Raw genomic sequence first — 27,283 nt, 5'->3', positions numbered from 1 at the left:
ATGTCTTATTTCCACATTTAAAAAAATACAATTAAATTCTAAGGGTTGGTGATATTACCAATAATCTTACAAAGTCAAAAAAGAATTTTAGAGGAATATTATGAGTAATTATATACTAGCAATTAGAAAACCTATATGAAATGGATAAAAAAAATTCAAAAAAGACAAACTATCAAAAGCAAATCAAGAAAAAATAGACTAGACCTATAAGAAGTAAAAAAATTAAATTAGTATTTTTAAATAACTTCCCTCAAAGAAAATCCAGATTTGGATTTTACCAAATGTTTAAAGAGGAAGTGAAAACTAATTATTCACAAACTCTTCAAAAACCCAAAAGAAGCAAACCATTCTCAATTCATTCAGTTAGACTGGTTACTCACGGATATTATAACCGGGTAGGGACGTAACACGAAAAACTATAAAATCCCCTATAAACATGGATACAAAAATCCACAATAAAATGTTAGTAAACTGAGTCCAGCAATATATGAAAAGGATCATAAGCCATGACCAAATAGAATTTAGCCCAAAATACAAGGTCTGTTTAGGAAACACAAGCAAAAGCTGTGCATGGAGGTGCACACTGTAAATCCAGCTGAGGCAGAAGGATTACAAATTTGAGGTGAATCTGAACAACTCTGTCTCAAAATAAAATAAAATAAAAAGGGCTAGAAATGTAGCTCAGTGGCAGAATGCTTGTACCATATATGCCATATCCTGGGTTCAATCCCCAGTACTGGGGGAGAAAAAACAATGTAATACACATATTAATAGATTAAAGGAAAAGAATGCTGTTTTAAGATCATATTAGTACCTGGAAGAAGAAAATTTAGCAAAATCCAAAACCCTTTCACAATGAAAGCACTCAGCAAGCTAGGAATTGATGAGAACATTCTCAATCTGATAATGGGCATCTACAAAATTTCCAGAACTATTATCACACTTAAAGTGAAAAGTTGAAAGTTTCCCCCCTCTAAGATCAGGAACAAAATAAGGAGTCTATTCTCATCACTTCTGTTCAACATTGTACTTGATCTCGCCAGGGCAATTAGGTAGGGAAAACAAAACAAAACAAAATAAACAGAAAACAAATGAAAGGCACCATTGAACAGGAATGAGTAAAACTATCTTTATTTGTTCATGACATCATTTTCTATGTAGAAAATTGTAAGGAATATACAAACAAATAAGCAAGCAAATACATTAATTTAATAAAAGAGGTTAGTAACTTTGCAAGATACAAGATCAATATACAAAAATCAATCATAGTTTCATATTTTAGCAATGAATCATGCAAAAATGAAATTAAAAAGATAATTCCACTTATAATAACGTCAAAAAGGTAAATGATGAGATACGAATTGAACATATGAGGTGTGAAATTAACTAGTTTGCCCCCCAAAACAAAGTAGCATTGAAATAAATTAAATATCTAAATAATTAGAAAGATAATCCAAGATCATGATTGAAAGGCTTAAAATTATTAAGAATGCAATATTTCCCAAATTGATCTTCAAATTCAATGCCATCCCCATCCCCACAAAAATATCAGATTTCTTTTTTTCTTTCTTCCTTCCTTCATTTGCTTTTCAGAAATTGACAAACTGATTTTAATATTTGTAAGGAAATGCGAGGGATCTAGAAAAATCAAAATATTTCTTTGCAAAAGAAAGACAAAGTTGAAAGTCTCAAACTTCTCAATTTCAAAGTTTTCTACAAAGCTGTATTAATGAAGACAGACATAAGGATAAACAAATTGATCAATGGAATAGAATTGAGAATCCCCCAAAAAACAATACATATATCTATACTAGTTGATTTTGATAAGATGCTGAGACCATTTATTTGGGAAAAGAATAAATAAAAGGCGTTAAGACAACTAGATAGATCCACATGCAAAATAAAAAGTTAGAACCCTACTATATTCAAAATTTAAATTAAAATAGATCAAGATCTGCATTTTAGAGTTTTAACTATAAAAACTCTTATAAAAATAAATATTCATGGCTTTGAACTTGACAATGTGTTTTTTAGAAATGTTACTAAGAAGCAAAGAAAAATAGACTTTATTCACATACATAATTTTGTTCCACCAGGCACTGTAGTGGAAGCCTGTAATCCCAGTGGCTCGGGAGGCTGAGACAGGAAGAATACAAGTTCAAAACCAGCATCAGCAATGGAGAAGTGCTAAACAACTCAGAGTGATCCTATCTCTAAATAAAATACAAAATATGGCTGGGGGTGTGGCTCAATGATTGAGTGCCCCTGAGTTCAATCCCCAGTTACTATCCCCGCCCAAAAAAATTTGTTTCAAAAATACTTTAAGGAAGTGAAACAATAGAATGTTTGCAATTCAAACAAAAGAATGTTTGCAAATCATGTATCTTATAAGGACTAGTATCTAGTATTTAACCTACTCTTACAGCTTAAAAAGACAAGTTTTTAAAATAGTCAAAAGTATTTGAATAAATATCTCTATTTTGTTTTGACAAATATAAGTCATTCTGAACTCTTTTAAAGAAAAACATACAAGTGCTATCTTGACAGAGAGTAGAACCTTCATTTTGGTTTATCTTGTTCTTCCCATTGTTTTTAATTTATTCATTTAAATATATGTTAGGAATTCTATAAATGAATAACAGAGATGTCAAAATAAAATTGTTCATTTTTGTGGCTTATCTTCTGTTGCTTAATAGAGTCTGAAAGTAATTGTTTAAATTAGCTTGAGACACCTCATGGACACTCATTCTCTTTGCTTTTCTTGTCATTCATTATGAGTAATCCTTAAGATCTAAGTGAAATTAGAGCTATCCTCTGTAATTTTTTTTTAATTGTGTATGAACAACATGCCTTTATCTTGTTTACTTTTATGCTGTGCTAAGGATTGAACCCAGTGTCTCACACATGCTAGGCAAGAGCTCTGCTTCTGAGCTATGGCACCAACCCTATTCTTTGCAAATTATAATATAACTTTACAATGTTTCATGAAAATATTATTTGTCATATCTAATATGTAGACTAAGATCAAAGAATTGAAAATACAATGCTTGTAAGTTTTCCTTAAAGTGGGGGACTCTACTCTTAAATGATGAATTGCTTTCCAATTCTGTGTTTTCCCAATTTTGGAAAAGAGACCACTTGGGGTTAGACATGTATCTCTGAAGCTGAGTAGATATGGGTTTCACTTTGGGCACCAGAACTTTCTTAATTTGTTGTACAAGGTGAAAAATTAGAATAATTTTATAATTATTGAGAGCCTTCTATAGAGATTAAAGGAGGTTCTGTGATTACTTGAAACTGGGTCTGGAATGAATAATTGCTCAATAAATGGCAACAATAATATTGCTGTGTATTATTATGGTGTATACTAAGAACCCCAGAAGCCAGCATTCTAACTCCATTTATCCATTCAATATATAAATGTTTTTTTTAAATGTTTATTTTTTAATTGTAGTTGTACACAATACCTTTATTTAATTTATTTATATGTGGTGCTGTGGATTGAACCCAGGGCCTCACACATGCTAGGTGAATGCTCTACCACTGAGCCACAATCCTAGCCCCCACACCCCCGAAATTTTGTTTTTATTTGAATAATTGGATTATGCAATTATGACAGGAGTTAAGTAAAATATTGAGAAATAATATTTAAATAAAATATTATTTCTCAATAATACAATGTGTTGTATTATTGAGAAATAATATAATAACAATGTATTGTATTATTTCTCAATAATACAATACATTGTTATTAAGTCACCATGTTATACAATAGATCTCTTAAAGCCTTTTCTCTTGAGGAAATATCCTAGAAACTAGAAACTGTTGCCCAGATCAATGTCATGGAGCTGAGGATCGAACCCCTGCCGCACGCATGCCAGGCGAGCGCGCTACCACTTGAGCCACAGCCCCAGCCCAAGTAGATCTAGTTTCATTGTTTTGCATGTGAATATCTAGTTCTCCAATATCTCTTACTGCCTTTTATTGAAGAATCTGTCCTTTCCCCCACTATGTATTCTTGGCATCTTTGTTGAAAATCAGTTGATCTTATACATCAATTTATTTCTGGACTTTCTATCTGCCGCAGTCCGGCTGCAGCAAAATAACCGGGGGCAGGGGCGGGGGGAGTGTGTGGTGACGAGCAACTTGTGTAGATTGATACAGCAGGAGTGGGAGCCGTTTATTGTAGGACAGGAGGGGTATATATACATTACACACAGCTTATCTAATTAACATAAACTAGATACAGCAGTCAACCAATAAGGAATCTCCACACTTAATGGCTCGCTGGCATTACTTCACAAACCACTCCCTCTGGCAAAATGCCAGGCACCATCCAGATTTGTTTACACACTCTAACATTTGCCAGGCGCCATCCTGACTTGTTTACAGACCCTAACATCTATCTTGTTTCATTGGTCTATGTGTATTTTTTTTTCCTGGTACCAGGGATTGAACTCAGGGGCACTTGACCACTGAGCCACATCCTCAGCCCTATTTTGTATTTTATTTAGAGACAGGGTGTCACTGAGTTGCTTAGCACCTCTCTGCTGCTAAGGCTGCTTTGAACTCTGCTTCAGCCTACAGAGATGCTGGGATTATAGGCATGCACCACACACAGAGATTGTCTTGAATCTGCTGGTTGCTTTGGTAGTGTTGAGAACATTTTAACAGTACTAACTGCCAAACTATGACCATACATGTCTTTTTCAATAGCTTTCATCAGTGTTTTATAGTTTTCAGTGCACAGGTCTTTCACTGCCTTCATTAAATCTAAGTATTTTATTTGGGGGGTGCTATTTTAAACGACACTGTGTTCTTAATTTTTTTTTCCTTCAGATAGTTCATTGGTGTATAGAAAGGCTATTGATTTTTGCTATTTTGATCTTCTATCCTGAAAATTTACTGAATTCCTGTATTTGTTCTAAGATTTTTTTGGTGGAGTCTTTAGGGTTTTCTATATACATGACAATATAGTTTGTAGACAGGGAAAATTAAACTTGTTCTTTTACAAAATGGATGTCCTTTATTTCTTTTTCTCACGATCATATTTGTTTCATTTTACAGTTTTGAATTAAATTTCATTTTATCTTCTGTACATTCAGCCAACTTGTTCTCTTTTGGTTACCATTGCATGGAAAATCTTTTTCCAACATTTCATGTTCAACTAAGTCCTTTATATTAGGCAGCTTTTTCTGATATAAAGGACTTAGTTGAACATGAAAGGTTGTAAAGAAAGGAAGATTTATTTTGGCTCATAGTTTCAGAGCTTTCAGTCCATGGTTACTCGATTCCATTGATTCTGGGCCTGTAGTGATGCATAATATCATGGCAAGAAAGTTGTGGCAGAGCGAATCTACTCACCTCATGACAGCTAAGAAGCAGAGAAAAAGGGTGGGGGGGAGAAGTGTCTAGAAACAAAAAATGTACCCTTCTAGAGCATGTTCCCAGGAATATACTTTTTCCAACTAGGCCCTACCTTCCTTAGTTCCACTACATTCCAACAGTCCATTCAATTATGGATAATCAATAATCAATAATAATCAATAATCAATAATCATCAATAGAGAATCCATTGCTGAGGTCAAAGCCCTCATGATCAAATCACTTTCCCAAAGCCCCACCTCTGAACACTGCTGCATTGAGACCAAACTTTCAGCACATGAGCCTTTGTGGGACATTTCATATCCAAACCATAGCATCTCTAAATGTGGATTAGGCATCACATTGTATAGTCTTATTTTTTTTAAAATGCATTCATCTATATGTTTTGATTAATGAATTTAATCCCTTTAAATTCATATTATTGATAAGTCAGAATCTACCACTGCCATTTTGTTAATTGCTTTCTGGTTGCTTTGTAGATTCTTTAGTTCTTCCTTGTTTTCTTCCTTGATGATTAGAAGTCTTCTCTAGTGATATGCTTTATATTGTTATATTTTTTGTCGTTTGTGAATCTACTGTAGGTCTTTGTTTTGTGGTTATGATGTTTACACGAAATATGTCTAAGATGATACAACTTAATTTTGATTGCATAAAACAAAGCTACATTTCCATCCCACTCCCTCTGTGAGTGGGGAAGAAGGGTCTAGAAACAAAATGTACCCTCTTAAGCATGTTTCCAGCATGCTTCTGACGTCCTAATTTATATCTATTTATATTGTCTGTCCTCTAACAAAGTATTTTAGCTACTATTGTTTTTAAAGTTTCAATTTTTAGCCTTTTTGTTAAAAATAGACATGATATAAAGGATCTACACACTGTCACTATCGTAGTAGAATATTCTGAATTTGACTGTGTGCTTACTTTTACCTGTGAGTTTCACACTTTCACCTATTACACAGTAGCCTTCATTTCTTTCAGCATGAAGAACTCTCTCTAGGGTTTCTTGTCAAACAAGTCTGATGGTGATGACTTTTGACAGATTTTGTCTGGGAAATCTTTTTCTCTCCTTCATTTCTGAAGGACAACTAGAGATATATTTTTCATTGCTTTGTCAAGATCCCCTCAAAAATAACAGAAAAGACTTGTGAGATGCATCAGATTTCCTAAAACAAAAATTTGTGGAACAAAATTTGTGGAAAATATAAGTATCACTTTGTTCAGGAAAGAATCATCAGCATTCAATCTTATCAGAGGATGCTTAAATTATTTTTCTACTTTCATAAAAACACTCATAGGCTAGGGTGTGGTTCAGTGGTAAAGGTACTTGCCCAGCATGTAAAAGGCTCTAAATTCAATCCCATCACTTAAAAAACAAAAAACAAAAAAAACAACAACAAAACATGATCCATGAAAATTGTTCATATTGCAGTTTATATCAAAACTTAAAATAATTTTATATGTAGATATAAATATGTAAACCTTATATATATTTTAAAATTATTCATATTTCAGAAAATATTACTTGTATTTAAAAATTTCTTTTCAATAAAGAAGCATAAATTAAATATCTTCAAGAATGACTCAAATTTAACTTTCTCATTTTATTAAAAAACTTATTCACAAGTATTAATTTGGGATTATTGATTTGACTCATTGTGAGTTTATTTGTATCTTATTTTTTGCTTCTTTAATATTCAGCTTGTATTGGTATTGTTTTTTTTCATCACATTTATATATTCTGTCTACATTAAGGAATATTGATTTCTTATTTTCTGTCTTTATAAATATTGAAATGTAGTTTCAAAACTCAACTTCTATAGCTTATTAAATAAATATAGACTGATATCATCAAGATATATTTGAATGACATAAGTTTTTGAAACACCTTGTTGTGATAAGCTTCTAGGATCAAGATTTAAAGCTATTGTTCATTGTTCAAATTTGAGGCTTGAAAAAAAAAAGACATTTAAAGAATAACAATTATTCTTTAAACTCATATACCTTTGTAACTAGAGAGAAGATTAAGGAACTTATCATATTTTTGCCTTTTTATTACCAGAGATTTTAATGACTTATTCACACATTATTTGTTTTTTCAATTATTTTTTTCTTCAAATCGCTATGATACTTACAACTCAGGGTTGAAATGACTATGAAAGTTCTTGAAAATATGATCAATTTAATAGTGGAAACAGACACACAAACATATAACTATAATGAAAAGAGGGATGGATTTTGAGATATGATATATAAGCAAAATGTTATGGTGTCTGAAAAGAAAGTTCTGACTGAAAGTAACAAACAATTAAATGAATAAAGAGAGATCCAAAAGTCAAAACAGAGCTGGTGGCTTCAGGAATGGGTAAGTAAATGTCATAGAATAAAGGATTCCAGGAAGATAGAAACATGTCAGCAAAGTTCTGGAGTGAAGAAAGTACAGGATATGTTCAGGAATTATGAGTGGAAAGTGAACCTAAAAAAAAAAATCCACCAAAAACCCCAGCCTAAATATCAAACTATGTAGTGTAGATTTTATTCAGGAAAATATTAAAGCAGTGGTTATGAGAAAAGTTTGGTTACTGCCCCTAATTAATATCATCATGTGCTGCATTGTGTGCACTTGGAACTGAATCAGTTTTAGAACTGATGCATCTTAATCCCTTGGGAGTCATAAATGCCAAGACCAGAGGTCATTATAGCATCTCTGGAGCCATAAAATTGGAATTGGAGATATAAAGAAAGACTTTGACTTAAAAAAGAATACCATCACAATTAAGGGGTGTATTAAAGAGAGTAATTGATGGGACATCTGCCAGCTTTGAATTAACTAAATTGAGCCTGAATTTATAAAAGTGCTGGTTGCAGCAAAATGAAACCATCCTTCTCCAGTGCAGTGAGACAGTAATGTTATCCCATTATGATTCATTTCAAATTGGAGCTCTTCCCAACTTTAATTTATTTGGTTGGTTAAGAATGAAATGATGGTTACATTGCTATCTGAAAGACTATCCCTTGGTTTAAGAGAAATGGAAAGTATTTTCTCTGCTTTTACCTGCCTTCTATGTTCTTAGCCTAGTAGGATTAATTAATCCCGGAATCAAGAAATTAAGCAATAAATTACAAATGTTCAACCCACAGCTTTTGCATTCCAAGTCTTTGCCTTATGCTTATGTGTGTGTTTGAGTGTGTGGGCATGCATAGGAATGCTTGCTTTTAGTGAAATGGGCAAGTATGAGATATATTGATCCAGTTTTTCCTGCCATTGACTATATAACCTGTCACTTCTCCAAGTACTAAATCATGTTGACAGGACCCATTACATTTTATGATTTTTTTTCCTTATCTAGAAGATTCGTAGTTGAAGCACATTTGATTTTAAATGTGAGCTCTGCTGCACTGAAATAACCGCCTTGAGTTGGAAAGTCAGTTTCTCTGCTAGCAGGGAAGAAGATTTTTAACATGAAGATTTTCTCAACCCCTTTTTGCTTTGGACTAACTTTGGTGTCTGTGATGATCTTTTTAGAATCAGTGCATGGATGGCCATATCTCACCCAAGGCATTGTGTACATAAATCTAAAATCCTAGAAGTGGGTAAGTCATCCTAACCTTCCCCTTTATATCACTTTGATTTTCAAAAAATCCTTATTACAATGTGGATGTAAGACAAAAAATATAATTTAATTGCCAAACCTCCCCTTGAAAAGTTGCTGTTCTGAATCAAATGGAATCTGTGATGTTTTCCTTTTAAGCAAAGTAAGTAAAATAATGTGTACCAAATCAATTTTACTCAACATTGTACTAAATTAATTTCATTTACACTTAATTTTTTTCTAATTGTGTGGCATTTATTTTTTGTGCAACAGTATTGTAGTCAATGACAAATTCAATGCATATTCCTTCTCCATCTTGAAGAAAGGTGATTTTCATTCTTCAAGGTTATTAATGAATTACTTATGAAAGAGAGCCTCTCAAGGAAAACTACAATAAGATAAAAATGTATTTGCAGGAATTTAGGAATAATAGTGGAGATCATGCTTTTATAATTATGTCAAAATGAATCCTAATGTTATATGTGACTAAAAAGAACTAATAAGAAAGAAAAAAAACAGTGCATGGGAAACCATAGTACTTTCAGGAGGGCAATGCTAACACCCATATTATGCACTGACTATATTTATCAGATTTCTAGCAAATTTATGACAATTATGATAAATGAAATAATTTATGACATTTGCAATACCATGACAAAATTAATGAAGATAAGTTTCTGCTCTTATCATATCATAATGTGATCTTTCTTTAAAATTTTCAGTGCATTCTACAGTAGAAGTAGCTCTGAAAATAAGTAAGGCTAAATTTTGTGCTGATTTATTAGGCAATCAACCTTATTGAAATGTTTATATATTTCATATATAAAAATATATATTTTATGTTTTAAAAATAGTGACTTAAAATGTAATAATAATGTTCTTCAAATAATATACCTTCTGGCTTAAATTCTGTTTTGTTTTTTTTTTCATCTAATTGATGTCCTTGTCAGGAAGGACCTCCTTTACTCTTTCATAGAGGGAGTCAAGACAGAATGTAATAAATTTTGTCCATGACACCAGATTGAGAAAAGGGATCAAGCTTCCCACATTTGGATCTAATTCAATTTTACAAGAACTTGTTACCTCCAATGTGGTTTTAAAAGTCAAAGAAAATTAGAACAGTTCTTTTGAAAACAGAAATAAATTTGCATGCATCTTTTTATTTATGAGAGTTTTCACTTTGAAAAACAGATAGTAACAGAAACTTAAATAAAAGTCTGGGAGTCAAAGATTCTGGATTTTACTCATGGCACTCACATCTTATCTTTGTTTATCCAGTCAAAATCATTATACTTGGTAGGTCTCTTTTTCTGCAAAATACTTAGATTTCTAATATTTTTAACACAGTGTAAATGTGAGGGAAAATATGGCCATTTGTTGAGAACTTCACAAAATTAAGTGTAAGTTAGTGATAAATAATTGTAACTTCCAATTTCAGATATATGTAAAATATATTTTAAAAAACTAGTTCTATCGTTTTACTACATTACAAATCACTAATACTCTGACCTTGGAATTCCACACAGTGATTTCCTTAACTCACCAGCAGCATCCTGGTAACATCTATCTCTGACATCCTCTTTGATCTCAGTGTCATCAAATATTAATGAGGAAGATTAAGTTTTCTTATTAATATTATTTTCTGATCTAAATTGTTCAAGACTAGAGGGAGCTTCTCTCCCTACACAAATGTCTGAAAGTTACCAAGTATTTCAAGCCAACATTTATCTGCTTATATTGACTATAAAGCTTTCTCTCTATGTGGTAGATAACATCTAAGACAAAGGGCATTCTCCTTCTTGCCTTTATTTCCTGGGGCCATATGAAAGTGTGCCTCAGTAGATAATCCGAAGTTGGAAAAATCCCTTACCACCAAGGTGAAAGAAAGAATGATCAGAAGTATGGAAAATTTAATTTTTGTTATATTATCATTTTGAGAGCTTCCAAGTTTCTTTCTGGTAAAATCTCTTGACTGTTCAGTTAAAAGCTTCACATGAAAAGCAAGGGGATAACTAAAAATTTTCAGATTTAGTATGTAAAGAGTGGCAATGAGTCAATATTTTCTGTGTATTTGCAACATAGCTCACTCTAGCAGCTGAACAGTGTTACCATCCTTTATGCCAAAGGTCATCTATGCTCAGATCTTTCATAAGCAAATACTTTATCAATCTTAATCTGCTGTTCGAAGGTAGAAACATTTTTAAAGTACATGTTTTCTATTTTAAAGCTATGTGTTTTAAAACTAAAAACAAAAGTAAGACAAAGACTTATTTTCAGTTGTTTTTCTTAGTAGCCAATATTTTTCTTTACTTTAGAAATAAAATGTTCAAGAATAAAACTTCTTGAAATAAATTTTGTCCTTAGAGATTCCATTAAACGATGGTTGTCTTTAAAAGTGGCAAAAAGAACTTCTGAGGACAAATAGTCATGCAGGTATAGTCACTAGAAGCAAAAATGATATAGGCAAATATATTCATTTTGTTTTTTTTTTAAATTCCACTTACATATGCAGAGAAATGAACTGTGCAGTAAGCAAATGAAAACTTAGGTTCGTATGTTCCTAGTTATCTTCCTCCTACTCTCATGAATTTTCCAAATTGAAAGCAATTAATCTGTTTCTCTTATCTCAGCCTAACAGTTCTCTTTCTGAAACAGTAGTCATTGTCATCTTGCTTTAAAATACACCTTTTTTAATCAAATGAAAACATTTTAAAGATTATAATTTAACATTTTAAGGAATGATTAGAATAAAAGGCATTACCTAATCATATCTTTTTCTTAACCATCTCTTGAGGATCTTTGTCTAATTAATGTTGAGCAAAACTTACATTAATATTCTATTAATATTTTAAATAGTCAAAAGAAAAAAAAAGTCTCATGCAGATAGTTTCTAATCTATGAACCAAAGGAAACTGAAGAACTGAATCACAATTAAGTATCTTTGGTCAGTGCAGAAAACTTTGATGATGTCACTGGCCCCAAATCATCATTTTCTTCCTTTAATTAGCCACTTAACTTCGTTCAACAACTGACATTTTTTAGACACAGGGAAGACAGATGACTTACAGAATACAGTCAGGTTATGATCCAGTCCTCTAGCTAAATCTGTAGTACTGTCACTCCTAACCTTCAACCTGGGTAAACTAGCTTTGGCCCACCCTGTAGCAATTATTGTGAGGAGAGAAGGAAAGGAGAAATAAGCCTGCAGTCATTAAAGTTCATTGCTATATCTAATTATTATTTCAATGGCATTATTAGTCGAAATCTTGTCAAATATTCCATATTTTATACCTTGAATCAAGTTGTTGTCCCAATTTCTACTCCAGAATAAAGACGTTTGTAGTTCTGAGAGAGTTGCAAGTAATAAATGGCTGTGAGTAAATCAAGAAAAATTGAAAGATGTCAATATGAAAAAGTAGGTAGCATTTCAATTGACTTGTATTTAAATATACATATCAAATCAAATAAAAATCAAATGTTATTATTTTCTCTTTAAAACAACTTTTAGATTTTTATTTCTTGTGTTAAATGCAGTAACATAATATTTCAAAAACACAAATTATAAAGAGGGAAGTACAATTTACCTGCAATTTCACTACTCAAAATAACACACACAAAGGATTAGGGTACAATCTTCCATGTAATTCTTTCTCACATCATCTCTCTCTGTTCATATACACTCACTGATTTATAAAATGGTCTCTTTGAATTACACATCTCTCTACATCTCTATTATTGGTGAATATATACATTGAGAGTTGCCAGTGCAATCCATTTAATTAGAAACAATTTCAATGACTGACTCCAATTGGAAATGGTGGTGTGTGATCATTACAGGAAATGAACTGTTTCTACATAAAAAAGATATGAATCGTGAGGAACTATTATGGACTCTCCTGAATAAAAAGTTTGATTTCCAGAAGCCCTCCAACACTGGTGAGTTAAGAATGAAGTCAAGATTTTGCTATTAAACAATCTATTCTATCTTCAGACCTGCTCTTTCATTTCTACTGGGGAATGTAGCTCAGTGGTAGAGTGCTTGCCTAGCATTTACAGGCCCTAATGTGTCAAAAAAGTTAACAATTAAAATAATAATAATAATAATAATAATAAAGATCCCTCATATCCCTACACTGAAGGCTTAAGTGTTGCTGTTGTTTCATATTTATGCTGATAGCCATGGAGTTATTATTCTGCTATATTTGAAGGTCCTAAATGGAATTGCAATTTGGAAAGTGGCTGGTGTGGAGACTATAAATTAGGAACTGATGGTACATTAACTGAGATTGTTTTCCTTTGTAGTGTATTTACAAATATGCACCAAACTGCTCTCCAAGAAATTATTGAGATTTTGTCAGAAATTTAGCAACTCTAGAAAATGTCACAATACAACAATGTGGTACCCTCTCATACAACATCTGCAGTAGACTTTTTTTAAGGTTTATATATATAGGACAAAATATTAGCTAAAAGAATACTTCAGGGCTGGGAATGTAGCTTAGTAGAGCATTTGCCTAGCATGTGCAAGGCCTTAGGTTTCATCTCTACTGCAAAAACAAAGAAAGAAAAAGCCTTAATTAATACTTTTTAATAAAGCAAGATTTTAAAGTTAGAAGTAAGGTATTCCCACTGGAGAAAATTAACAAAATTACAAAAAAAATTTTGAAATTATAAAATCAGGAGAGTTACTGTTAGTATTTTGGGTGAATTTTCTTTCCCAAAGAAATTATTTACATGTAGAATTTGTATCTGCTCTTTTGATTTTTTCTTTTAATATTTTCCATGTCAGTAAAATTATAGGAGTTTATTATAAAATAGTCAACGATGTAACTATTGATCTATGTTAGAAAATTTTTTGATTAATGTTGGAAGGAGATATTTTCTCATGACTTAACTGATTGAACTTTAATATTATGGGTATTGAAAAATACATTGAGTTTTTATATTAGGAATTCGTAGGTAACCTCAAATCATATGAAAAGACCTTTGCCTTCCATGTAAGATTTTGAATGTGTATCTTGAAGTGATTAAATATTTATTGCAGTGCTATTTTTCATATGACAATTTTTTTTACAGATTTAGAACTGGCTAACAATTTGGGAGAACATAATCAGGTGAGAATGTATAATACTTAAACATTCAATTTTAATAACAATTATAAAACAATTTTTGTCACATAATTTAAAAAAAAAAATTATTACTACTAGCCAGGTGCGGTGGTGCACACCTATAATCCCAGCGGCTTTGGGGGTCTGAGACAGAAGAATCACCAGTTCAAAGCCAGCCTCAGCAAAAATGAGGTCCTAAGCAACTCAGTGAGATCCTGTCTCTAAGTAAAATACAAAGTAGGGCTGGAAGATGTGGCTGAGTGGTAAAGTGCTCCTGAGTTCAATCTCCAGTAATGGCCTGCCCCTGGAAAAATTATTAATACTGTATTGTGAAACATTGTTCCTGTTGGAGGAAGAGTGAAACCAATATTTTTTAGGAACTGGTATACTATACCACACAAAACAATTAAAGTACACTATACAACACCAAACAAAACTATGGCTGTATGATCTTAAGTATAAAATGTTTAGAAATCTAGATTGTAGTTTTAGCTCTCTAGTTACCCAAGTATGAGAACTTGGGCCAACTAAAATTCTCTAGAAATCTCATCTGTAAAATAGGAGGCTAGAAATTGGTGTTTCTTCTAGTTATTATTTTTGAACCATGGGAAATTTTTTCCCCCAACAAAATGTTGTGTGTTCTGTCTATGAAACATCTGAGAATGGAGCTACTGTAATTCAGGCAAATGGCTTGGAGAGACGACAGTGTGGCCTTCTTGAAAGGGAGCCTCCTATCAACCCCATCTTCTCCACTCCTTGGCATTTTATGAAGATGGTTTGAAAATCATTGAATTGCATGATTTCTAAACTCTCTTGAAAACAATTGGATGCTATTCCATTATTCTGTGAACTGTGTTGTCCTTGAGGAGAGAGAATTTTGCCCATCATTCTCTTCCCAGCAGCAAGGATGTGGAGACATGAGTTGGTCCAGGCTGAACCCTATTTTGGTTGTTGTGTCTTCAGGGGTTAGGCAACTGGCAAGCTTGTTGAAAATTCAGACAAGTGGAATTTTGGATTGAAACCTTAGATTCTCAAAATATTTCTCCCTTCCTGTGAGAAAGGACAAAGATTTCAGGAAATCTAGACTTTCCTATAACTATTTGGAACTCCTTGAAAGGACTTCTCATTATAGGTGACATAAAATCAAGAGCAGCTACCCAGACTACATTTCCCTATGAATTGACACTCAGAGTTGCCTTCTTTCACCAGAGCTCTATTTCTTTGCATACCTACCTGAGTTGTGTACCTTTTTCAGACAGCCTCTAAATGCAAGTTTCCCATTTTTTTTTTTTTGAAGGGGAGTGAGAATTGAGCCCAGGAGTGCTTTAGGACTGAACCACATCCCTGGACCTTTATCTTTCTGTTTTGAGACAGAGTCTTGTTAATTTTCCCTCTTGTGATCCTCCTCCCTCAGCCTCCCATTTCTTTGGGATTACAGGCATGCACCCCAACACCTAGCTCCTATTATTTTCACGCATATCTTTTGCTTATTTCCTCTTATTCCTTTCCTCTTTTTCTCTCTCTTCTTTTCTTCCATCTTTCTTTCTATTTCTTGCATTTGTTTTTTCTTTTCTTCAATGGAGACTACAGTGGTGGTTATTAAAGGCTAATTAATTATCTTTTAAAAATCTTAACAGCTAGAAAAACTCAAAGAACAGCTTATGGAGGCAAAAGATGCTGAGCTGTCCTATGCTATAGATGGTCTATCCTCTTCCCATCCTATCAAACGAGGTAAGCTTTTATTTGAAAGTTTTGTAACTGACTTGTAAACTGTTATTTTCATAATTAATTGTGAGATGGAAAAGAGTAAGTGGATATTTTCTAATCTGATGGTAGTGATCAAGATCAAGACTCATATTTTTGACAAGCAATTCTAATGAGAGTGTTTCCCTGGAATGAATCTGAGCTTTGTAATGGTTGGATGGTCATACTTACCAGGTTTCAGTGAAAAGGGTCCCTAATGCTTAAAACTTCTGGTTTACTGTTGCTATTTTGGCCTAAAAATCGATCCCAGGTGGTTCAAAAATAAAATTAGTTCAATTTTCAGTTAATTCAGATCTTCAGACCTTTTTCCTTTATGTGAAGGGAACCCCACTGCTGTAACACTTGCTCTGAACTCCAATGTTCATTCATAACAGTTAAACTTACCCAGATTCTTTTGCATCACTCTAAATTTTCATAGTTTTTCCAGGAAATTCTTGATTTTGCTGACTCAGTTCTTATTATTGAAAAAAATTAAATGTACTCTGTCTATACCCATCCATTACTGATGTGAAATTTCTTAGGGTACATATATTTTTACTTGTTTCCTTATTACAGATGTGAATTTAAATTTTATAAAAATATCTTTTTATAACACTACTAAAAGGAAAGAGGATAAACTAGTATCTATGAACTTAGCATAGATCAGAAGTTTTATATTTTCCAAAATAGACTAGGCATTAGCAAGACAGTCAGTAAGACACACTGGTAAATGTGTGCAAGTTTTTTTTTTTCTGAGTTTACATGAAGTCTTACCTATTCCCTTCACTTTGTGCCTATTGTGTAGAACACATGGTGTCCACACAGCAGAATAGAAAAGGAAGGAAGTAAACATGCTCTTAATTGTAGGAACTAAGTCCATGATCCAATTCTAACTTTATGAGATAGGGGGCACCTGGGAAATGTAGAGAAACACAAAGAATAGTTGGAAAGTTCCATCCCTATCCTGAAGAGCTCTGCCTCCACACAGTCAGTCCTTTGTTATCTTCTTAAAAACATAGATCCCCCTCATCCACTCTCTTAGAGACAATTCCAAATGCTTTTCACTGGGGCCACAAAGCACCAAGAACAGGCATTGGGTGTGGTGCCTAGTCTTCACTAAACACATGTCTACTCTTTATTTACGGACATTTTAAACTAAAAAGACAAGTTATCCACCCCATGTAAACCCAAAATTGGCAGAGGAACAGGGAAAGTATAACCACATTCAATAATCTCATTCATAAAGGAGGACAGGAGATAAACACTGACTGGAATGGTGGCCTCCTGCAATTTGGAAATATCTTGGGGCAAGTATTGTGAAGGACCCTGTCCTGAGGATGGAGAACGGTTTCTTGATTAGGGCTTAGTGGTTCTCAGGAGAGTTCCTTTGATGGTTGTTTGGTTTCCCTTGGCTCCATCTTTTTTGAAGTTTTGGTTTTTCCATTATTATCCCTGAATGCATGTCTCACTAGATGGAATATTCCTTCTTGTGAATCACATGCTTTTTTGGGGTCTTTTCAAACTCTTACAAGGTTAGTAGTATGAGCTTTGTTTCAAAGGACCAAAGACATTTTTGTTTCTAAGGTTTATGACTTCTTTTTCAATGACATTTTTCACAAACTTAGAGAGCTTTTCCACTGTTTTCTACATAACATATCATATCTTTGAACTATTATCATTTTTTGCATTCTTACCCCAACTTAATAGCAGCTGCCTTGAAGGTGTCTGGAATAATCCTTAAACACTGCATACTTAGTCTGTGTGTCCACCCCCGACCCCCAGCTCTTTATTCAAACTGATATTTCCTGAGTCTGTCACTTGAAGTTATTTTAAAATTTCCTTTTATAGTGCTTGGGATCTAGAAGCTGTTGGCTTTTTTTGTCATCTCAAGACACTGTACTTCTAATCTCTCTTTAATCCAATTTTATTTGTTGACAAAGATACCAGTTCCTTCCTAAACTCATCAATATCTTGCTAGTTTTTGCTAAATGAATCCCCAAATAACCAAACATATTTCTTATTTTTCTATTTTCCAATTTTTTGTCTAGAAGATCAAGAGATGAATGATTTGAATTCCAAGCTATTACATATGCCAGCTTTACCACATATTTGACTGTTTTGTGAAATGGCTCTTAATTTTTCCAAAACATAATATCAGTTTTATTTTCTGCCATTAGTGAGTTGCTGAGACTGTGTCATATTTTATATATTTCTTGGAGAAGCATCCTACTTTGAGTTACAATTTGGATATTGAAATATATTACATTAACAAAATCTCCTTAAAATAAAGAGGTGAGGGGGGATAGTAGGGGATAGGAAAGGTAGCAGAATACAACAGTCACTAATATGCCATTATGTAAAAATGTGAGTATGTAACAGATGTGATTCTGCAATCTGTATTTGGGGTAGAAATGGGAGTTCAAAATCCAATTGAGTCAAATGTATGAAAGATGATATATCATGAGCTTTGTAATGTTTTGAACAATCAATAAAAAAAAAATAAAGAGGTGTGATGTCCTCTAAGTTTTTTTTTTCTGATTTTACATGAAGTCTTGCCTCTGTTCATTATATTCCCTCCACTTTGTGCCTATTGTGTGGAACACATGGTGTCTTGTGTCTACACAGCAGAATAGAAGAGGAAAGAAGTAAACATGCTTTTAAGAGTAGGAACTAAGTCTATGATCCAAATCTAACTTTATGAGATTGGGGCACCTGGGAAATATAGGGGAAAGAAAAAGAAATCGTTGGAAAGTTCCATCCCTATCACAGACATTTTGGGCTTATTATGTCATGTGTAACTAAATTGCCTTAGTAGTAATTTGAGGAGATCATTGGATATATGAATTTGGAATTTAGGAAATTAACCCAGATTGGAGATTTAAATTTGGTATTTATTAGCATCTCCATATTGGGCATTGTGATGAGACTACTGAGAAATTGATTCCAGATATAGAGAGAACATATGCAAAGGCCGAGATCTAGATGTCTCCAAATTTAGAGATTGGACAGATAAAAGGGAGTTAGTTGAAGGGACTGAGTAGGAATAATCACCACAAAAGGAGGCAACAAAGAAAATGTGCCCATAAGTCAAATAAGAAGGGGTTTCCAGAAAGGAGACTAAAGCTATGATAGATACAATAAGAATTGATACCTTCCAGCTCAATTTGGGACCAAAAGAATGTCAATGATTTGAAAATAATTGGTAAACTTTTGGTTAAAGAAATCATGATTAATGAACTAGAATCACTGACAACAGACAATACTTTTTAGGAATTTTATCATAAAGGGTAGAAAAATTGGGAGATTAGCTAGAATTACTTGTTTGAGAGCGTCAAGAAGCTTTTTTGTTTTTTCATTTTTATGCAAGGGGTATTAAAACATGTTTTTGTGTCATAGTAAATAAGTAAATATTTGTGGTGATGAATGTATGAAATAAAGCCACAAAAACTTAGCCCACATTATGTGCAAAGTAAGTATTATTGGCATAAGTAGAAAGTGACTACCACATAAAACAATATGCGAATGTGAAATGGACCTAGAAATCCAGGTTTCAGCAGTAGGAATGTACACTTGCTATGATATATTCCAACTTTTAAAATTGTTTAATTTATAGTTAATGGATAACTGTTAAAAACATAGTCGTGTAATTCCAAGCATAGCATTAATAATGGGAAACTGAATGAGATATCAGGGGACACCAGGATGAGGGCTGGAGTTTTACTTCATGTAAATGATAAATGATTGTAATCATTGGTGAGTTGGCTCTATGGCAATACCCCTCATGAGCAATTCCTTTCAACTAGGTCCAAATTTCTCCAAATTGTATTGCATTACATATGCAGTTGAACTGCTTATGTGGTATAAGTATGTCTTGGCTAAGTGTAGTTTTATATTTTTTCTGCCAGATAGAGATATTCAAAGATCTCTGAAAGGACAGAGAGCACAGTGATGATAACTTTCCAAGGCATACTATAAAAAGAATATTGGATTTTGGGCCAAGCTCCTCAGTTTCATGTCTAAAAATAGACTTCTGCTTTCACAGGGGTTTGAGTTTAGTTTTGTTTAAAGAAAGCTGTGGATCTTGTAGAAATGAGAAGTATACTCTGAGTATTATGCCATACACTATGTATATGTGGTGCCAAGCACAGGTGTTTTTAAAGTGAGTTTAGTTGGGGAAGGAAAGCTGGGCAAGCAGATAGAGTTTAATCATTTATTTCAGAGTGGCTAAATTATACTATGGGTTTTTTAACTCTTTTTCATTATGCATCTCATTATTTCTGAACCAAAGACTCATCTCTCAAAGGTTTTATACACATTTAGATAGAAGGAAACGAAAGAAATTTATAATTAGCTAGATGAACCTACTGTAAGAAACATGATAGATCAGGAACAGCCCATGGAAGACTTAAAATGATTTATTTGCATAGTTAAGGATTAAAGTGATGCTAAATTTTATTTGATTATTCTGAAGCACAATTTTATGATCACAATTTGAAGGCTCAGTGTGATAAAGATTGAATTTATTTAAATATCACTTGGTGGTTTGCAATGCGATGTTGAAACTCTCTTTCTTCCTCTTTTCTCAGTAAATAAAAGCAAATTTAGCACTGTGTTTTACTTATGTGACTTCCTCTTTGAGACGTCAATTACATAAAAGAGTGAATTTAACAGGTCATCCTACCATGTTCTCTGGATTGAATTACATGCCTTGTAATGTATAACAGTTATGTCCAATAGAACTTTCTGTGATAGGACCATTCTCTAATTTGCATTATCATTCTGGTAGACAATGGCTTCGAGTCATTCACTACCAAGTGCTTGATATGCAGTTGGTATAATGGAGAAGCTGAATTGTTAGTTATTTAATTTTAATTAATTTAAGGATAAAGCTAGATCCACATAAAGCTACTATATTGAATATGCTTTTCACAAAGCAGTCCCTCCTACTCCCTGAAGTACACACATTTTATTAAAATATAAGGTTTCATAAAATACCCTTCTAATAAAAACATTTTTTTTTCTTTAGCTTGCTTTTGGAAATACTGTGTCTAAAGCTTTTTCTATGGATGCAAAAAAGATAAGAACGGCAGACAAAGATCTATCTATATGTCTATTTACAAAATCTCTACTGCTTAAAGATTGCAACTGTTTCAAACATAAAGATGCTGTGGCATTTATTCTGCACATTATTTTTCTCACTTTGTTATTAAGTGGGTTCCAATGTACTTAATGTTTATGTTGTGAATAATGACAGATCACTTGCATTGGTGAATTGCATGTGACTATTAAAATGACTTTTGAGCTGAAGTTGAAATTGCTGTATCTATTTATGTTTTCATAAATTCATTGCTTATAGTTTTGTCTTATGATGACTGCAGTTAAAATATTTTTAAAAAGTATCTTGGAAAATTAAAATAAATTATATTGTATCAATTTATGTGGAAAATATGAATTATTATTTTTTTATGATTGTGCTGGTCACCCTTTATTTTCTGTTAATTTGAACAATTGTCACTGAGACTATTGAAAAAAAACATATAGTTACTGACAAGCAGAAATGTATTATTTATATTATTTATTGGACTCTAGGAGAAGTAGTGCTGGATGTCTCTTACAATAAAATGTAAGAAAACTTTCTTAAAAAACAATATGTCTATTAGTTTTCAGCTCTGTTTCCCCTACAACATTACAAAACTATTTGAGACTCCCAGCATGCCTGTAAGAGGATAGACCCAGTGTAATAAAAACCACCAACCAAAGACCAAAGAGCTCCTTGGTTTTCCTTTGTTATATTTTTGTTTCACACCTACTTTTTCTTTCTTCTTTTTTGGTACTGGGGATTGAACCTAGGGCCTTATGAATGATAGGCAAGCACTCTACCACTGAGCTACACCCTCAGGCCTTGTTTCCTGCCTATTCATCAGGCTAGTTTTGCTTACATCTGAGAAAGCTTATTTAACCAATCCAAGGTTGGAAATTTAGTCTGAATTCTGTCTGCCACCCATACTGGAACAGAGGTATTATCAAAGAAACTTTATAGCTAAAGAATTTAAATAACTTGACTAGTATGTGGTAGCTGACCAGATGAGCTCACATACATTCCCTTACTTTACCATATGAGGAAGAAATGGATTTTTATCTAATCATGTGTGGTTCTTAAAGATAAAATATCAAAAGATGACATGAACAGTGTTTCTTAAGCTCCTCAAAATAAAACAGTACATAAAACAGACTAATTTTAGCAACTTGCCTATAATGCTACCAATATACTTGCTTAGTAACTATTCAAGTGTACATTAATAAATATTAGTGGCACAGTAATGCCTGAAGATGTTTCCATGTATTTACAACAGTTGTAAACACAAATGTACTTTTACCAAAAGAAAGATGAAAAATTCTTTTATCATCTCATGGTTATTAACTTTGGAAAAGCTGAACAATATTTAAGCATCTTAAATCTTTGGGTATAAGGAAATAATGACGTTCACAAAGTTTTTGATGCCTCTTCTTTTTAGAAGATTTTATTATTTTTTTTCAATAATTTGTTTAAGAAATTTAATTCCTTGAAGATATCTACAGTCTAAACGTACAATTGACAGCTTTTCTGTAGTATAAATTTTAAGATAATATAGCCAGGACTCAATGTCCTCTCATAAAAAGGTGGTTATGTAATTGCACCAGCAGGCAGAAATCCATGTTCACATATGCATTTGCATTATGAAACACTGCATGGAGGCAAGGCGTTAAAAAGGTAACATATTATTTTCAAACTAAACAATCCTTCAAATTTGTGGCTTTCCAATGAAATGTAGTTAGATTTAGTAATAAGCAAGTCCATTGAACAGAGAAATGAAATGAGTTTCATGTTCTTAACTGAAAGTGATATCTTAATTTATAGTTATATTAGAAGAGGATCCTATTTAAACTACGATATTGCTGACTTATTTTCTATTTTGTCTGAAATGATAAAAATTAAAATATGAAAATGAAATTATAGATGGGGAAAACATTTTTTCTTCATTAAAGTTTTGTGTATGTTAGACAGGCATTGCATATAAAAATAAATATCAACGAATACATTGTGATGTCATATTTTATTTAAATTGGATGTCACAACCCAATCTTGAATTAAAAATATTATTTAGAAATCTATTTGTGAAACGCAACTTCAAATCTTTCCCATAAGAAATATTTCAGCTGAAGTAGTTTTTAATACCATTTGTCAAAGCACAAAGTAGCACCTAGTTGCTTTAGATGCTTACTAATATTCAAATGGGATAAAATGGAAAGAAGGAACTTCCCAGGAATAGGGAACATTTCCATAGTTCATCAGAGGGCTGGGGAAAGTAGATAGGAGAAATCATTATTTCTTTTAATTAATTTTATTGGTTCTCTTTAGTTATACATGACAACATGATGCATTTTGACATAATTATGGAAGCATGGTATATAATTTGTTCTAATTCAGTTCCTAATACTTCCTCTTCCCTCCCCTTCCTTCTTTCCCCTCTTCCCTTTTTTCTAATCTACTGATCTTTCTGATATTTACTTAGTCTTTCTTTTTTTAATTAATGTCTGATGGATGTATCTGATGATAAAATTCACCGTGGTCCATTTATATATGTATAAAGGAAAGTTGTGTCAGATTCATTCCACTGTCATTCTATATCCCATCCTTACTCCCTTTCTTTCATTCCTCTTTGTCTATTCTACTTATCTTTATTCTATTGTTTTATAAACCCGTCCCCTTATTTTGGATTAGCTTCTACATATACATAATGGAGTATTACTCATCTATAAAGAAGAATGACTTTATTGCATTTGTTGATAAGTGGATGAAACTGGAAACTACACGCTAAGTGAAATAGACCAGTCCACAAAAGTCAAAGGTTGCATATTTTCTGTGATCTGTGGTAACCATTACTTCTTAAATAATCCCCTCAAACTTTGAGCCCTGTAGAATATTTACCCAAGTGCTACTGATAGCTAAAACAAGAACTAGCTAAATAGCTAAAACAAGTATGAAGAACATAATTGACTAGCTTTCTCAAAATTAATTTCTCTTTACTGTAGCTCTCTATTACAAATAAAAGAAACACTCATTTACTGTTTTTCCCTAAACTTTGAAGATTTTTAAGCAATTTGAAAATTTCCAGAAAAACTGAGAAGTTTTATGCAAAACAGCTATGTGTTCTAAGTATCCACCATTATTTCTTTTACCTCTTTTCAGATCTTCTAAATTGGGTTTCTAAAAAGCATGTTGGATAACTAAAAATTTATTTATTTTTTAACTTAGGCCAATCATCCATTCAATTCTTTACTAATGTATTTTTTGTCACCATGCTATTTCTTTGAGTTTATTTTGCTCTGTGTACCATACAAGTATATTAGGTCTGTTGGAAGGTGAGTTTTGCGAAAGTTTAAAGGAAGAGTGTTCTACAGATGCTTTACACATTTCTGCCAAATTACTCATGCTGAATCTCTGTTCCATGTTATTTTTGTATTTTGAAAGTATCTCCAGCACACAATGCTTATACACCTAAAATGCAGTAACATCATACTTTTTACTGAGAACTGAATTTTCGAAAGTGCAAATTCTTATGCCTTGATAGGTCAATTAAAAATAATCTGCCTCATTTTAAATACACCACTTCCAAATACATTATGCTCTTCAATGCCTTATTAAGCACAGTGTCTGAACTGTGCTTAATAAGGCACAGTTCAGACACTGTGCTTAAATAATTTCCTAGATGAGTCAATACTTCCACAAAAGATTTGCCATTGTTCTATGCTGAAATGTTCTGTGCTGTGCTGGCCCTGGTCTGGGTGGTGGTTTACTGCTTACTGATTTTTTAACTTCCTGTCTACTTTCATCTGTTACTTTTGTGTGTAGTTTTTCCCCTCATAATGAACCACTGCTGCTGTTTATTAGCTATCAGTTAAAATTTAGAGAAAATTTGGGGAATAAGAAATATAAAAGTTTAACAAATGGGTAATATCCTTAACTCTAAAATAACTCTGGCTTTACAGCTCACTGGGGCTGTGTTTTATTTGGTTAAAGTGGACAAAACTTGAATATGATAAAAGTCTAGTATTATTATTATTACCAACAAGTTTATGGACAAAGAAAAAGAGACAGGTGAATGTACTCCAGTGAAACTACACATCATGGCCTTTCCTTACTACCCAATAATGAACAAACAGATTTTATCTAGTTTTAAGACTCAAATCTCTCTCATAACTATTCTTTAACTGAAAAAAAAAGAAGAAGAATTGTACATGCTTATAGAAGGTATTTCTCTATATCATGCTTTTTGAATGTGATTAAAAAATGAGGTCTGGAGAGCAGGTAACCATGCCTGAATAATTAACATACATATTTAAAATATACATGCATTGAAGTGATCTGCATAATTTAATGAAACCAAAACAATACTGTGACGTGATGGACTGAAGTTCAAGGTTTGGAAAAGATTTGCAGAAGGCCAGTTCTTTAAAATTTTATGCTTAAGGAGTATGAAGAACTTCACGGAAGCATCTTCCACATTTCTGTGTCATTTCACCCAGGGAAGTTGCATCTGAAAAAATGAAAGTTGAAATTGCTAAAACTAATGAGATAGATCAGGTGAAAATCCATCAACTTTAATAAAGATGAGCTAAACCTCTAATTATATGATATTTCATAGTTTTTATTTATATGGCATATTTTTATTTTGAAAATAATGCAAAACAATAGTTTTGGATCAAAATGCACTAAAGAACATTTAAAAAATGTATATGTTCTAGGTGTTTGTGCTCATGTGTTAATAAAATTTATAAAAAGTTTCTGTTAAAACTCCTTTGTTCATATATCTACTGTATTCTATTTCACTTGAACTTTCAATCTTGGCTCAAAGGATGCTGTCACGACAAACCAAAGACAGATAAAGAAAAGCTGACTACAACTTTCTTTTTATTGTTAGCTAACATATCAATAATTGCTATCTATTTTGCTCTTGTTAAAGGGATCCCAACATACATTTTCATTTATGTATGATCTTCCTGCTATACTTGAGAGTTATATTAATTTATTTAAATGATAGTTATCAAAATTTTTCTAAAATAAAAATTGTCATGGGCTGGGGTGGTGGCTCAGCAGTAGAGTGCTCACTGGTGATAGCATGTGCAAGGCCCTGGGTTCGATCCTCAGCACCACATAAAAAAATAAAGGTATAAAAATTTATATAAAAATTATTTAAAAATTGTCATTATAAAGCCACACATATTCATCACATTATTAAAATAATAGCCTTAATGCAGGCATCTTAATTGTCATATTGCTAATTTCATCAGGCAGGTATCCTGATTTTAATGGCAGAGGTACAGAACTTGCTAATTGCATTTAGAGAAGCTATGATACCTGAGACATAGAACACCTCTTTAAATTTGTGTTGCTTAGAACTAAGGCCCATTTAAAAACTCAAAACTTTGGTACAATGTATTAATAATTTGAGAAAGATATTGTGAAAATATTAGATTACCTTCTTTTCTAAAACACAGAGGAGATTGGTATCAGTTTAGAAACTAGGTAGTGCATAGCAGCTGTGTCTAGACTTGACCTCAAAACAAGCAAAACTTCCATGATTAGGTACCAGTTTCACTTTTGGTGTGAAGACTTAAAACGAAACCCAGAAGGTGAAAACCCACAACTAAACTTGCTTCAAAAGATAATATTTCAACCCTCACAGAAATGAAACAAAGATTTTCAGAATGTCTAAGATCTTGTTTCTCTTTGTTGTAGAAAGTATAACCAGTGAAGTTAAAATTCAACAATGACAATTTAGCACCAAGAAGGCCTGATGGGCCATGAAGAGAATGTTGGCCTAGAAGGCCAAACCTGAGTCTTAGATCTTGCTTTGGCCAAGAGTCCGTAAAGGTTTGGGTAAATCAATTTCCTCTCACAGCACCTGTTCCCTGAATTGCTTTAAAAACTGGGATTGGATTAAAAAGACTCTAAGTTTCTGGATATCCAACTACTTAGCTGTTTGACTATAGGAACATTATTCAATGACTTGTTATCTAATAAATGAGTTGCATGTTATTCACATGCTTTTTTCAAAAGCATGTAGTCATAATAGGAAGAAAGATGTCAAAAATAACCTTGAAAATTTGAATGGATATAAATATCATTTTGTGGGTTCTGTTATTCATATAAAACACAAAACTTCACATGAGGAAGTAAAAAATCTTGGGGATATTTGTGGGAATATAAACAATAATTAAGAGGGTGAATTCACAATGATTGACAAAAGGGAAAGAAAAAATACATGATGTTAAGTTCTTTTCTAAACCAGTCTTTCATGATATTACTGTGTTAAGATTTTAAAGATTAAAAAAAGCAATTTTCAAGATGCTAAACAAAATTTGTTAAGAGAAGGATAAAATTTACTAATTTGGATTGCACCCAATAGTGATTCA

General features: G+C 32.6%; 2 protein-coding genes across 2 annotated transcripts in view; one reads left to right on the top strand and one right to left on the bottom strand.

Annotated features, from left to right (window-relative positions):
* The first annotated feature begins 8,784 nt into the window (after nt 1-8,784).
* Nucleotides 8,785-20,963, top strand: Uts2b (urotensin 2B). The gene is made up of 5 exons (XM_078041310.1): nt 8,785-8,941; nt 12,813-12,911; nt 14,052-14,089; nt 15,721-15,814; nt 20,853-20,963. The coding sequence occupies exons 1-5, from the start codon at nt 8,845-8,847 to the stop codon at nt 20,876-20,878; spliced, it is 354 nt and encodes a 117-aa protein (XP_077897436.1). The 5' UTR covers nt 8,785-8,844; the 3' UTR covers nt 20,879-20,963.
* Nucleotides 20,964-22,961: 1,998 nt separating this feature from the next.
* Nucleotides 22,962-27,283, bottom strand: part of Ostn (osteocrin) — a 41,014-nt gene continuing 36,692 nt past the window's right edge. Inside the window, exon 5 of the mRNA XM_005341779.5 lies at nt 22,962-25,404. The gene's annotated coding sequence lies outside the window, so the exon portion shown is untranslated. The remainder of the gene's footprint in view (nt 25,405-27,283) is intronic.

This window comes from Ictidomys tridecemlineatus, chromosome 3, assembly GCF_052094955.1.
Source record: "Ictidomys tridecemlineatus isolate mIctTri1 chromosome 3, mIctTri1.hap1, whole genome shotgun sequence".
NCBI lineage: Eukaryota > Metazoa > Chordata > Mammalia > Rodentia > Sciuridae > Ictidomys > Ictidomys tridecemlineatus.
This window is presented reverse-complemented; position numbering and strand designations above follow the sequence as displayed.